The 12681-nt window shown below is 46.2% G+C and overlaps 1 protein-coding gene across 2 annotated transcripts in view; it reads right to left on the bottom strand.

Annotated features, from left to right (window-relative positions):
• Positions 1-12681, bottom strand: part of MDGA2 (MAM domain containing glycosylphosphatidylinositol anchor 2) — a 320069-nt gene that overhangs the window by 60991 nt on the left and 246397 nt on the right. For both annotated transcript variants that reach the window (XM_068416528.1, XM_068416529.1), the window contains one exon: positions 11202-11471. In XM_068416528.1, coding sequence (XP_068272629.1) covers positions 11202-11471 — 270 coding nt within the window. The remainder of the gene's footprint in view (positions 1-11201; positions 11472-12681) is intronic.

The raw sequence follows: 12681 nt of genomic DNA, 5'->3' as shown, positions 1-12681 counted from the left end.
ATATTGCATCTCTTTTAGGGGAATGAACCTTACTTATATTTAAACACGTTGTTTCTCTGTCCCTGAACAGGCTTCAAGAAGATCTCTGCATATGTCAGGCTTTTGGTCTGTGGCTAGATGCCAGCTTGCCCTCAAGACGCCTAGATCCTCGTATACTAGTTTTTTCTTCACCTAAACCCCTGGATTTCACCTGTGAGCAAGTGAAAGCCTGGGCTTGGCATCTGAAGTCCTGCGCTCAGGGAACGGGGCTCCAAAAAAAAAAAAAACCAACCAGTTTATGCTCAAAGTTGAGGATAATCGTCACAAGCTGATGATTTCTCAAAATGGTTGTGCAACTTAAGGACCAGGCAGAAAAAAAAAGCATGCTACTTAAAATGTCTGTATGCACAGACAATTTAAACCCAAATTGATGGCTTCCGACTCTTCAGAGGTTCAGCTATGCTCAAAGACTCTGCCAGTAAAGCAGCCGTATCCAGTAACTACTCAAAACAGTCTACAAGACAGGAGTCACATCACTGAATAATGTCTTCAGTCATTGGCTGCCCTTGCTAATGCCAAAGCTTGTTGGATAATTTACACAGATTATTTTGCTCATCAAACACAAGCAACCAGAGAAGGGGTAGAGTTGTTTAGTGCTCCAGATGATGGGCAGGAGCGTATCCCTGAGATCAGAGCTCATGATTCAATAAAACACAACTGTCAAAGCGGTCTTGAGTCTTACTACAGCAAACAAGGGAACGATACAGTGGGGACAAAAGGTCTCAGAGGAGTTTAATTAATTTAAACTGACTGTTATTTCACTGAAACATCAGGGTTGTAGCAATGCTCATGAGTTTGGCTGCACTATTCAAGCAAAGTACATTATCCAAAGGTGAAGTGTGGTTTCAAATGGGATTTTAGGTCATGAATCTCCAACTCTGCCATATAGTCATACTTAAGTGCATTTTTTTAACTAATTCTCAATTTTTAAGTGTAAAAAACAAATTGAATATGGTTTAGGAAAGGACATACACCAGGTTTTGGTCAGAAAACAGTCTTATTAATAGTTCATGGATTATGTCTTATGACTTGTCTACACTAGGACACACTAAGGTCTGAAGGTGGTTTGTCAGTAGTTTCTCAGTGCCAAAAACATTCTCTTATATTGAGATAATCTCATACATTGATTGATTATAAACTGCCAGAGGCTTGGAATTGTCTTACATGATTTTGTTATACTGGGGTATAACACCCAGTATCTTTACACCAGTTTTTGGTATTTAAAAAAAAAAGTTTAGTTCAGATCATTTAAACAATTTTGCTTCTTTTTGGCATGATTCTGTAAGGAATTGAGCTGGGACCAAAAGCCAACAGACTTCAAGGCTGCTCAGACCCTGCTGTCAGACAGAATGGGGACACCCCTCCCATCCTGCCTCAATGCAGCTGTTAACAGTTTGAACAAGTTTTGGTAAATCTAAAATATCCCTCAGCTGAGCAGCACTGGGAGCTGCCTCTAGAAATCTGTACACCAGCATAGTGCTGCCAGTCTTGGGGACGAGGAACCCACCCCGATACCACCAAACAGAAGCCAACAGTGGAGGTGAACCATAATAAAAGATGCAATAAAGAAACTGGCATATTGAAGAGAGATGCACAAAGTTAATTATAAGGACTAAGTGAATAACTTACTGTTGATTCTAACTATGACTAAAAGTAAAAGGCAAATTTTGATGGAAATAAACCAAAAATTGATATTTCCCTCTGTTTTTGCTCTTAAAAACTGAATCCTGAAACAATGCAGTGTCGAAGACAAGATCCAAAGGACAAGATCCAAGACATTCAACACGGAAAAGAGGGAAGTGTTGATGATGGGGAAAGATGCTGCTGCTCCCCCTTTTCCAGCAGAACCCTTTCTCTATCTGAGCTCTGTAACACGTTAATACCTACACTATGATTTGTGTTGAGTCGGCTTTGGGGAGAACGTAGGATGAGGGTGAAGAAATTTTCAGCCTCTCCTGCTGATTTTGCTTTCTCCTTTGTAGATGGTACTTGAACTTCTAGAGAGAGACACATCAGGGCACGCTCAAGCTCCCTCTACCGCTGTTGCACTTCCCACAGGGGATGCGCTCCTCGGCCACGTCCTTCCTAAAATGAGGGCACGAACCTCTTGGTTGCCCTGGCTCTAGCTCATTATTTTATTTATTTTTATCCTCAATCTTTTTCTGTGTTTCAGGTTGATTTTACAAATAACTATGTCACTCATCCAATCCTCTGCTCCAGAAAGAACCATTCCCGCATCCAGAGGGCTCTTCCCAGAGCACACATATATTCTTACTGGCCACAAAATTGATTGAGGGCAAAAACAACCTTGTTTTAAAAGATTTAATGGGACTTCATTTCTGGATTCATATAAATTATTTAGATCAGCACAAACATGAATTCTGCAGTTGAGGAATAAAAACATGTTTTACTGCACTAAGGAAGCTGTTTTGATGTTTGATTAGGTTTTCTTTGAACTCGGCAATTTTTCAAAGAACATACTCCATTTTACTGGGTTTAACCTCTCTGACTTCATCTTTGAAGGTCTGCATTTCTTTCCCATTCTGTTAAAAAGCCATTTCTGTTGTGTGCCACATAAGGATTTGTTTGACTTAGTAAAAAAATAAAGTTTCTCTTTTGTTAATATTTCAAGTTTTTCAGGACAGTGAATATTTCTTCTTGTGCAAGTGTGAAATGCTTAACAGAAAGCAGATGCTACCCCACAGCTAATAATGAAACAGAACAAACAACAGCAGATTTTGGTCAAGGGATGAACTGCATCATGACCACACATCCAAATCCAGGCTGATAATCAAACATGATCATTTCAGTGGGATCCTCAGCTGAACACAAGACCTGGGCAGTGACACAATCCCTACAGTGGATCCTTACACCTCAGCCATCTCACAAGAGCCACAAAAGAGCACGTGGGTATCTCCAAACCAGTGTCATACCAGTTTCTTCCAGGGAGTCCCACTTGGGAGGAAGAGCTGGGCTGGACCAGCTGGCGTTGCTGGATGGCTTCACCTCTCTGTGCTGCCAAGCACTCACACATCCCACTGAAGTCACAGAATCACAGAATCAATGAGGTTGGAAGAGCCCTCTGGGATCATCGAGTCCAACCATTGCCCTGACACCACCATGGCAACTAGACCAGGGCACTAAGTGCCATGTCCAGGCTTTTCTTAAACCCCTCCAGAGATGGTGACTCCACCACCTCCCTGGGCAGCCCCTTCCAATGGCTAATGACTCTTTCTGAGAAGAAATGTCAATGGGCTCTGCACTGGCTGACAACCACAAAAATCAGACAGCTGGTCTTGCTAGCATTGAGTTGTTAAAAAAAAAAAAAAGGAAAAAAGGAAAAAAAGGAAAAAAAATGCAGTGTTCTCCACTTCTGCATGGTTTAAAGCCATTTTCCAAAACAGACTATCACTGCGACAACATCCTTGTTCAGGCTGTAAATCAGCAGTAAGGAGATGAAAATTCAATCCGAAGTTCTCAATAACTCTACCCAAGAGGAGATGAAGAGCAAAGGGAACCGGACCTCAGCCTCAGCCTTGCACTGCGGCCATCAGAAAGCTGGCCATTAAAGCCAAGGATCTGAGGGCCTGCTGACAGATGGGAACGCATCGCTGAATGACCCAGGGCCAAACTACCAGAAGTATCTCAACAGCTCAGGGAAATGTCATGGCTAATCTCGAGGTAGATGAGGTAGATACTCAGCCCCTCGAATCGCTGCCTGCTGCCTGGTGGTGACTGGAAGGCAGGCACCTACTCAAAATCTAATCAGGCTCAAGAATCAGATTACAATAATTTCATATCCTGAGGCCTGTCCCTCACTCTCCCTCATTAACAGGAATATTTCCAGTTATATTTTTGAGGCTTAAAGCTGTGTTTTTCTCTCTCCTGCTGATGCCCTCAATAAATACACAGGGACACTGACTGCATAGCTGGCTGTCCTGGGTCAATTAACACAAAGTGCCAATGAAAAATGAAATCTGGAAAAAATATTTTTCCTTTTTCCTCTCTCCATTCTACACTGTGAAGTGTTTCTATATTAGCAACACGAAAGCCCATTTGGCTGGGACATAAATGTGGGCAGTTCAATTGGTAGTGTCCTTTTCATCTTAAAAATCAGAGCAGAATGGTAAATGACAGTCACAGGCGTGTTACTGGGACAGGTTAGGGACAGCTGTTGGTCTTAGGAAGTTTATATGGGAAAGGCAAGTGCTGTGCTGAAAATACAGACGTTTTATTTTCTTAGAATAAATCAAATATTCTCCTTGGTAGATAGGCTTCTGTTTCTCTTATACACATTTCCCTCAGTGGGAATTAAGGAATTATATTTGCTTTCTTCTTTTAAATATTTATCTTTTTCTTATAATATGTGACATTTTTCCTCCAAACAGTTTACTGTCGATATTGTTGGCAGGGTAAAACCCTGGTTCGACGGAAGTCTGAAGAAAACTGATCGACTTTGGTGAATTCAAAATTTGTCACGTAGAGTCAGCACCAGAGGGCTTAAGGGCTGGTGGATTTAGGTTTTTTTAAATCAAAATCTTCCCTGTTTATGCTATCTGCTTCTCTAATACTGTGATATGACCCCAATGTCTTCTTGCATCCATCCTCTGCGTCCTCTTTGTTCGAGCAAGTCCCTGCACAGGTATGTGGGAGCCCTGCAGCAATGTGCTAGTGCCCGTTAGCCAAGTGCCATTAATTTTTAATCTAGAGATCCTCTCTTCAGTGTTATAATTCTTGTTTGTTTATTTTGGCTTTTTTTTTTCCTACTGAGTTTGGGTTTTGCCATTTTATCATCTTAACGCAGAGCAGGGCTTGTCTTTGCAGCTGGGTGCCCCAGGGGCTGCTGCTGGAGGGCAGCGTAGAGCAGGTCTTCACCAGTGTCCTCCCACGTTATGAGGAAATTCAATTTAGCCATTTTCTCCCTTAGAGTATTTGTTAGGCTCTTTATATCCTTTCCCTCCAGCTTAAGCCAAATTTAGTACTAGAACAATGGGAGAGATGGAAGGATGAAGAGGGGAGGGGACCTGCAGGGGATCATCCTTTTGCCTCCCCGCTGTCACCTGTCTTGTGCTCTCCCTTCTCTGCTCTGTTCTCCCCACATGGCTCACGCTGATTCCAGAGTAGGGAAAAAAAACTCACATGAGGTCAAACAATGTCCACACAAATATACCAATAATGTATGCACAAACCTCTTTTAAAATAGCTGACTTGCACTGTCAGGTACTCAGGTGCTGCTGTCCTGTATTCTTCAATCAATCAATCAATCAATCAATCAATGAGGTTGGAAGAGCCCTCTGGGATCATCGAGTCCAACCATTGCCCTGACACCACCATGGCAACTAGACCAGGGCACTAAGTGCCATGTCCAGGCTTTTCTTAAACCCCTCCAGAGATGGGGACTCCACCACCTCCCTGGGCAGCCCCTTCCAATGGCTAATGACCCTTGCTGAGAAGAAATGCTTCCTAATGTCCAACCTGAACCTCCCCTGGCCAAGCTTGAGGCTGTGTCCTCTTGTCCTATCGCTAGTTGCCTGGGAGAAGAGGCCGACTCCCACTGCGCTACAACCTCCCTTCAGGCAGTTGTAGACTGCACTAAGGTCACCTCTGAGCCTCCTCTTCTCCAGGCTAAACACCCCCAGCTCCCTCAGCCATTCCTCGTAGGTCAGACCCTCCAGACCCTTCACCACCTTGGTCGCCCTCCTCTGGACTCGCTCCAACACCTCAACATCTTTCTTTCCCGCAAGGCTACAGGAGGAATCACGCAGCTCCTGCCTGGGATGGATGCTGGGATCATACAGAGGGGATGATTCAGTGTCCAGCTCTTCAGATTCAAATTTCCCAAGGTGTGGGGGAAAAGAAGGGAGGGGATGGGAGACCCTCAAGCAGTCTGAGCAAACACCCCCAGCCAGCCCGCAGACACGGGCGGGTACGTGCATGCCCCCAGGCTCGCTCATGGTGTGCTCTGCTCTGTTGTTAATTCAGTAACACCAGTGAAGCTCCAAAGGGAAAGCTGTGGTCATGCTGGTAGCTAACAATTATAACCTACATAATTATGAGTTGATTGGCTTGACGTTGCTCTTGGCCAGAAGCACTGAAAGCGTGACGCAAGACTGGGTAAGTAAATAAAGATTGACTCGTTAATTAATGCAATATTTTACGGTGAAAAAATTCCACAAAACAAAACACAAGAACAATATTCAAAACTGTCTTCGCTCCATGGTGGGATCAGAAATCAGCTGGTAAAAGTAACTATATCAACATAATGCTGTTAGTAGCTTTGTTTACTACTACTCAGTGTTATGATTATTAATTCAAATAGTATCTCACAATTTATACACAGCGTTGTCAAGCCAGCACCACAACGACGGACAGACAGATTTCATGATGTAACCTGCGTGAGGAATCATGCAAGGATGTGTGGCCCTTTTAGACATGCTGATTGAACACCTGCAAGAATTTAACACAGAGGGAACAAAATATTGTTTCTCTTACTTAAGAAAACCTCTTTGGACAGCAAATTTTATGAACAATTCAGCCTGAGACAGCCACCAGCATAGCAAACCATAGCTTCGCCAGGGGAGGTTCAGGTTGGCCATTAGGAAGCATTTCTTCTCAGCAAGGGTCATTAGCCATTGGAAGGGGCTGCCCAGGGAGGTGGTGGAGTCACCATCTCTGGAGGGGTTTAAGAAAAGACTGGACATGGCACTTAGTGCCCTGGTCTAGTTGCCATGGTGGTGTCAGGACAACGGTTGGACTCGATGATCCCAGAGGGCTCTTCCAGCCTGGTTGATTCTGTGAAATCCCAGCGCAGGTGGTTAAAGCTTGCCAAAGTTATAAGGTGCCAAAGATGAAGTGTGATGCTAAGATTTGTCAGGGAACCTCAATTATGGGTAATCTTAATCTGAAATAGCTCCCTATTGCTAAACAACCCCAGCCCTTGTGACAGCAACGCAAGGGCTTGCTTCATCAATCTTCTGCACACTGGGAACCTAGAAAACACAGAGTTTAACCCCCCCTGCCTTGAAGAGACCCAAGTTGCTGTGAAAAAGGTGTCCCTGGGGTGGCCTGGGCTGGCAGGAGCCAGGATGCGACCCAGGGAGGGCTCCAGGTCTGTCCCTTGAGGAGCCCCCACGGCCAGCAGCAGCGTCTCCGGGGACGGGGACCTTCCCTGCGCTTACCCAGCCTCCTTCTCCAGCCCTCAAATCCTTCCTCCACCTGCATGGAGGCTTCTGTGCCATTCACATTTTGTGCATCTATTTTTTTTTTCCTATTTGCTTCCAGCCTTGGCAGGGTTTTAATGACACGCTGCCTGAAATGTACTTTCTCTTGCTCTCTGGATATGATGTGCACTAGCAACCACTGAATAAAATAGATAGTGAAGCTGCGAGTAGCATGAACTCAACTTTGCTTTCCCACAAATACAATTTTACTTGTATGCTCTTATTTATTTTTAAGACAGTGGCAGGTTAAATGTGCCTCGGATTGGCCCACCTGATATAAATCAACCCCCTTTTCCACATGTGATTTATTTTGCTTGCATCTTCTCAGATCTGCCTCACAATACAAATGTAGTAAAAACGGGTTTTGCAAACTCTGGGGCCAGTATAAATCTTTTCATCCAGGCTGCTTTTAATACTGTACTGAGAACCTTTCTCTTAGCATACCAATGCTCCTCTGCAGCCCCTGCAACGTGAGCATTGCAGCACACTGCTACTACATGAAAACCTGGAAATAAAACCAACTAAAAATGAGCTACAGCAACTCCCATTATTCCACTCAAAAGCAAAGCTCTCCACTATCACCAGATGCCTGCCACTGGGTTATTTATTTGGCTTTTTTCTCCATGTGTGTGTCTAAGAAGTGACCCATTTCTTTTCTGTATTCACATTCTCCGTGTAATCTAAGCCTCCTTTTTAACCACTTTGTCATTTTTCTTCTACACGTTTTCAGTTCCCCAGCACTTTAACTTCGTCTGTCATCAGTGGCATCCTGGCCTCTGTTAGGAATAGTGTGGCCAGCCGGTCTGGGGAAGTGATGGTCCCTCTGTACTCGGCACTGGTGAGGCCGCACCTTGAATCCTGTGTCCAGTTCTGGGCCCCACACTTCAAGAGAGATGTTGAGGTGTTGGAGCAAGTCCAGAGGAGAGCGACCAAGCTGGTGAAGGGTCTGGAGGGTCTGACCTACGAGGAACGGCTGAGGGAGCTGGGGGTGTTTAGCCTGGAGAAGAGGAGGCTCAGAGGTGACCTTAGTGCAGTGTACAACTACCTGAAGGGAGGTTGTAGCGCAGTGGGAGTCGGCCTCTTCTCCCAGGCAACCAGCGATAGGACAAGAGGACACAGCCTCAAGCTGCGCCAGGGGAGGGTCAGGTTGGACATTAGGAAGAATTTCTTCTCAGCAAGGGTCATTAGCCATTGGAAGGGGCTGCCCAGGGAGGTGGTGGAGTCACCATCTCTGGAGGGGTTTAAGAAAAGCCTGGACATGGCACTTAGTGCCCTGGTCTAGTTGACATGGTGGTGTCAGGGCAATGGTTGGACTCGATGATCCCAGAGGGCTCTTCCAACCTCATTGATTCTGTGATTCTGTGTCCTGATGAGACTTGGGACCAGAATACAGCTGCTGCTCTTTCCTGAGAGCAGTTTCAACTCCACGTGTCAAAGAATATATTTACTAAATAAGTTGGTTTTAACCTTAAAAGACTGGGGAAAGCACTGAAGTCATAACCCAAAGCGTTACCTTCAGCACCTTAACACAACCATACAGCGTAAATTGGCGTAACGGTACAAACAAGCAAGGCACATGGAGCAGTGTGAGACAGAGTATAACAAAAAACCATTTTAGTACTAATTTTCAGTTATGTGCCTTGCTTTGGCATGGTAATAAATCACAGAAAGCCACTCAGATTGCCCCAGTCTCGGCAAAATAATTGCCTTAGAATAGGTTTCCACGGTCTTGGGTCCAAAGTATGATGAACAGTAAATTGAACTGCATTTACTCATTTGAGGAAAAAGACTGTTCTCTGGTTTCCCTCAGAGCCACCTTTTGGATTAAATTCCAAAGATCTGGAGAAGTCGGTGGCTGTGAAAATACCTCCATGCAGGCTCTGAATGATGTCAGCCAAAGGCCTGATTACATTTTGAAAGCAGCAGAGCCATCAGTCACTGGGGTGCTCGCTGTGCTCCCACCACATTTGCTGGCCCAATGAAATCCTTGCCAACGAGATGCCACTCAACTAAGTCCAAAAGAGAAAAAAAAAAAGTATCCACACAACAGCAGGCCAACTTTTTTTCCTACAAAACCAAATTTTACTGAAAAACACTGGAGGGCTGAATCGAATTGTTTCCTTTATTCCCAGCACAGATGTGTATGGAGGGTCTACCCTGATATCCAGGACTTGTGCAGAGCAGGGTCCCTGAGGTGCTCTGCAGCTCATCCATTAAACCCATGCCCTCTCTGCTGGTAGCAGTGAAGCTGATAATAATGTCGATTTGCCTAAACAACAGCAGGGTTCAGGGAGCTGCCAGGATGCCAGCAACCCCAAAAGCAAAACCTCAAAAGCTGGGGCCAAGGTGGTTGAACAAGAATAAAATCCCTACTCAGATGAGGGATCTTTCCCTTTTAGATAGTTCTGCTCTACATATTCTGAATTTCTTGTTTGTTGGTTTCTTTTCCCACCATCCTTTTTCAAGCAGCTGACGGGAGGGATTTTGAGCTGAAATGGCGACTGCTCCAACATCCTTAGGCAGCCCGGGGCTGCTCGTGCTGACCTCCAGAGAGAGCCCACAGAGGGTGGGTGGCTGGTCACACAGAATCACAGAATCAATGAGGTTGGAAGAGCCCTCTGGGATCATCGAGTCCAACCATTGCCCTGACACCACCATGGCAACTAGACCAGGGCACTAAGTGCCATGGCCAGGCTTTTCTTAAACACCTCCAGAGATGGTGACTCCACCACCTCCCTGGACAGCCCATTCCAATGCCTAATGACCCTTGCTGAGAAGAAATGCTTCCTGATGTCCAACCTGAACCTCCCCTGGCCAAGCTTGAGGCTATGTCCTCTTGTCCTATCACTAGTTGCCTGGGAGAAGAGGCCGACTCCCACTCCACTACAACCTCCCTTCAGGTAGTTGTAGACTGCAATAAGGTCACCTCAGAGCCTCCTCTTCTCCAGGCTAAACACCCCCAGCTCCCTCAGCCGTTCCTCGTAGCTCAGACCCTCCAGACCCTTCACCAGCTTGGTCTCCCTCCTCTGGACTCGCTCCAACACCTCAACTGGACACCCCTCTCAGCTGGTGCAGAGGAACAGGAGGTTCCTGACCTTCGGAGGAGATGGTTCATGTCATAGAGATGTTTTTTTCCCTCCAGTGATTCTAAAAAGTGCCTGGACAAGCAGCCTAGAGGGACGGGGAATATACAGCTGATGTGACTCCAGCAACCACAGGACCTCAGCTTGGGCACAACTGCTGCAGGCACAGGGTGTTTTCAGGATCAGGGAGATGGGCCTTCAAGCCATGGTAACTAATTTCCAACAGAAGAAGAATCAGGACTTGCATCCTAAAAACCCAGTTTAACATTCAGATCCAAGATACTAAACATAAAAGACATATAAAGTTTGTCTCGATGCAGTGCACTAATTACACAACATGGGTAGATCATGGCACATTCTCCCTGAATCTATGATCTTGTGTAACAACTTCAGAGAGTCCTTTGCTTTTTGAGAGAAGGAACAAATTTCAACACCCCTCTGTACTCGGGTAGCTTGAAGCTGCTTGAGACTGGTCTGCCCGCCCCGCTCTCTGAGCTCGCTCAGCGCACCAAAAGAGAAGAGGAAATTCAAGCTTTATTGCAAACTTCAAATGGAAGAAATTTGCTGCCTGATGACTCTCTCAGGTCTCTCTGAAAAGCACACTGACAGAAGCCTGCAGAGAAGGCATAGTTACATTTTGCACGTAAAAACTTTATCCTCAAATCATCAAAATAAGCTAAATCTCCTATTTTGTTCCCAGCCTCCCCAGAATCCAAACCAGATGCCTTAAGCAATGATTCTGCTTCGAGGGATATCTCTCTTTTTGGTAACTCGTTAGCTGAAGCAGGCACAGCGTTACCCAACGACACGCAAACCTGCAGCACGCTCAAGTCCATCATCTTGGCACCTCCAAGCCTACCTGTCACGAGGAAGCTGCATCGCCCAGCGCCCGCTTCGTTGATGATGTTGCAGTTGTAGATGCCGTAGCTGTCGCGGGAGAGGCTGCTCACGGTGTACTCGGTGGAGTCCTGCACGTCGAACTGGCCGGTGCGCAGCAGCTTGCTGCCCAGGCGCCACTCGTAGGTGAGCACCCGGGTGGGATACGCCCTCAGGACCCGGCAGCTCATGGTGATGCTCCGGCCTTGGCCTTGCCGGATCTCCAGGAAGGCGGGCTCCACGGCGGGGGGGTCTGCAGGAGATAGGAAGGGAGAGCAGGAGATTTGTAAGCGAATTAGTGTGAGAGACAGTTAACGAGCCACTGCTGAAAGGCTGGAGCATCACAGCGAGACCTGGACAGGCTGGAGAGCTGGGTGGAGAGGAACTTCATGAAGTTCAACAAAGGCAAGTGTAGAGTCCTGCACCTTGGGAGGAATAACCCCATGCACCAGTACAGGTTGGGGGCTGATCTACTGGAGAGCAGCTCTGCAGAGAAGGACCTGGGTGTTCTGGTGGACAACAAGTTCCCCATGAGCCAGCAATGTGCCCTTGTGGCCAGGAAGGCCAATGGCATCCTGGGGTGCATTAGGAAGAGTGTGGCCAACAGGTCAAGGGAGGTTATCCTGCCCCTCTACACGGCCCTGATGAGGCCACATCTGGAGTAACTGTGTCCAGTTCTGGGCGCCCCAGTTCAAGAAAGACAAGGAATTACTGGAGAGTCCAGCGAAGGGCTACAAAGATGATCAGAGGACTGGAGCATCTCTCTCAAGAGGAGAGGCTGAGGGAGCTGGGGCTGTTCAGCTTGGAGAAGAGCAGACTGAGAGGGGATCTTATCAATGCTCACAAATACCTTAGGGGTGGGTGCCAAGAGGAGTGGGCCAGACTCTTCTCAGTGGTGCCTTGACTCAGTTTAGACCAAGTGCACGAGGCAACAATGACCCTGGCACAGAGCTGGGGCAGCAATTTTGTGTTCAGTGAGGGACCTAACTTTGCAGTGGCAGAAGATGGATTGATGGAGCAGCACAGACACCCCTCCACACCCCATCCCAGCAGCTGCCTTCAGGCTTCAACAAATATATAATCATATGTTCGTCTTTTCTATCCGCTCAGGTGGTGGTTTTGATATTCCAGTAAACACAGAATGGGCCATTTCCCCATAACTTGAATTAAACTGCATTTTAAATAATTTAGATTTGCAGCTACAAACTCTGACAGACTTGTGATTCCAGCAAAATACAAAATAAATAAAATATAGCCAACATACAGGGTATGGAAAACCTAACTTCACCCTCCCATTTGCCTTTTGATAACTTAATCATTGCAGAAGAACAAGGGCAACCTGGACAGAATAATGTTGGCACGCAGCGCTTGTCAGCACAGATATTTAGATCAGGTAAAGTGCATGAAAAACGTGCGTGTGTTTGCAATTGGATACGAATCAGGGAGTTCCAAGACTTTCTGGC

This window comes from Nyctibius grandis, chromosome 20 (genome assembly GCF_013368605.1).
Source record: "Nyctibius grandis isolate bNycGra1 chromosome 20, bNycGra1.pri, whole genome shotgun sequence".
NCBI classification, from domain to species: domain Eukaryota; kingdom Metazoa; phylum Chordata; class Aves; order Nyctibiiformes; family Nyctibiidae; genus Nyctibius; species Nyctibius grandis.
Note: the sequence above shows the minus strand (reverse complement) of the source record. Positions and strands in the feature narration are given on the sequence as shown.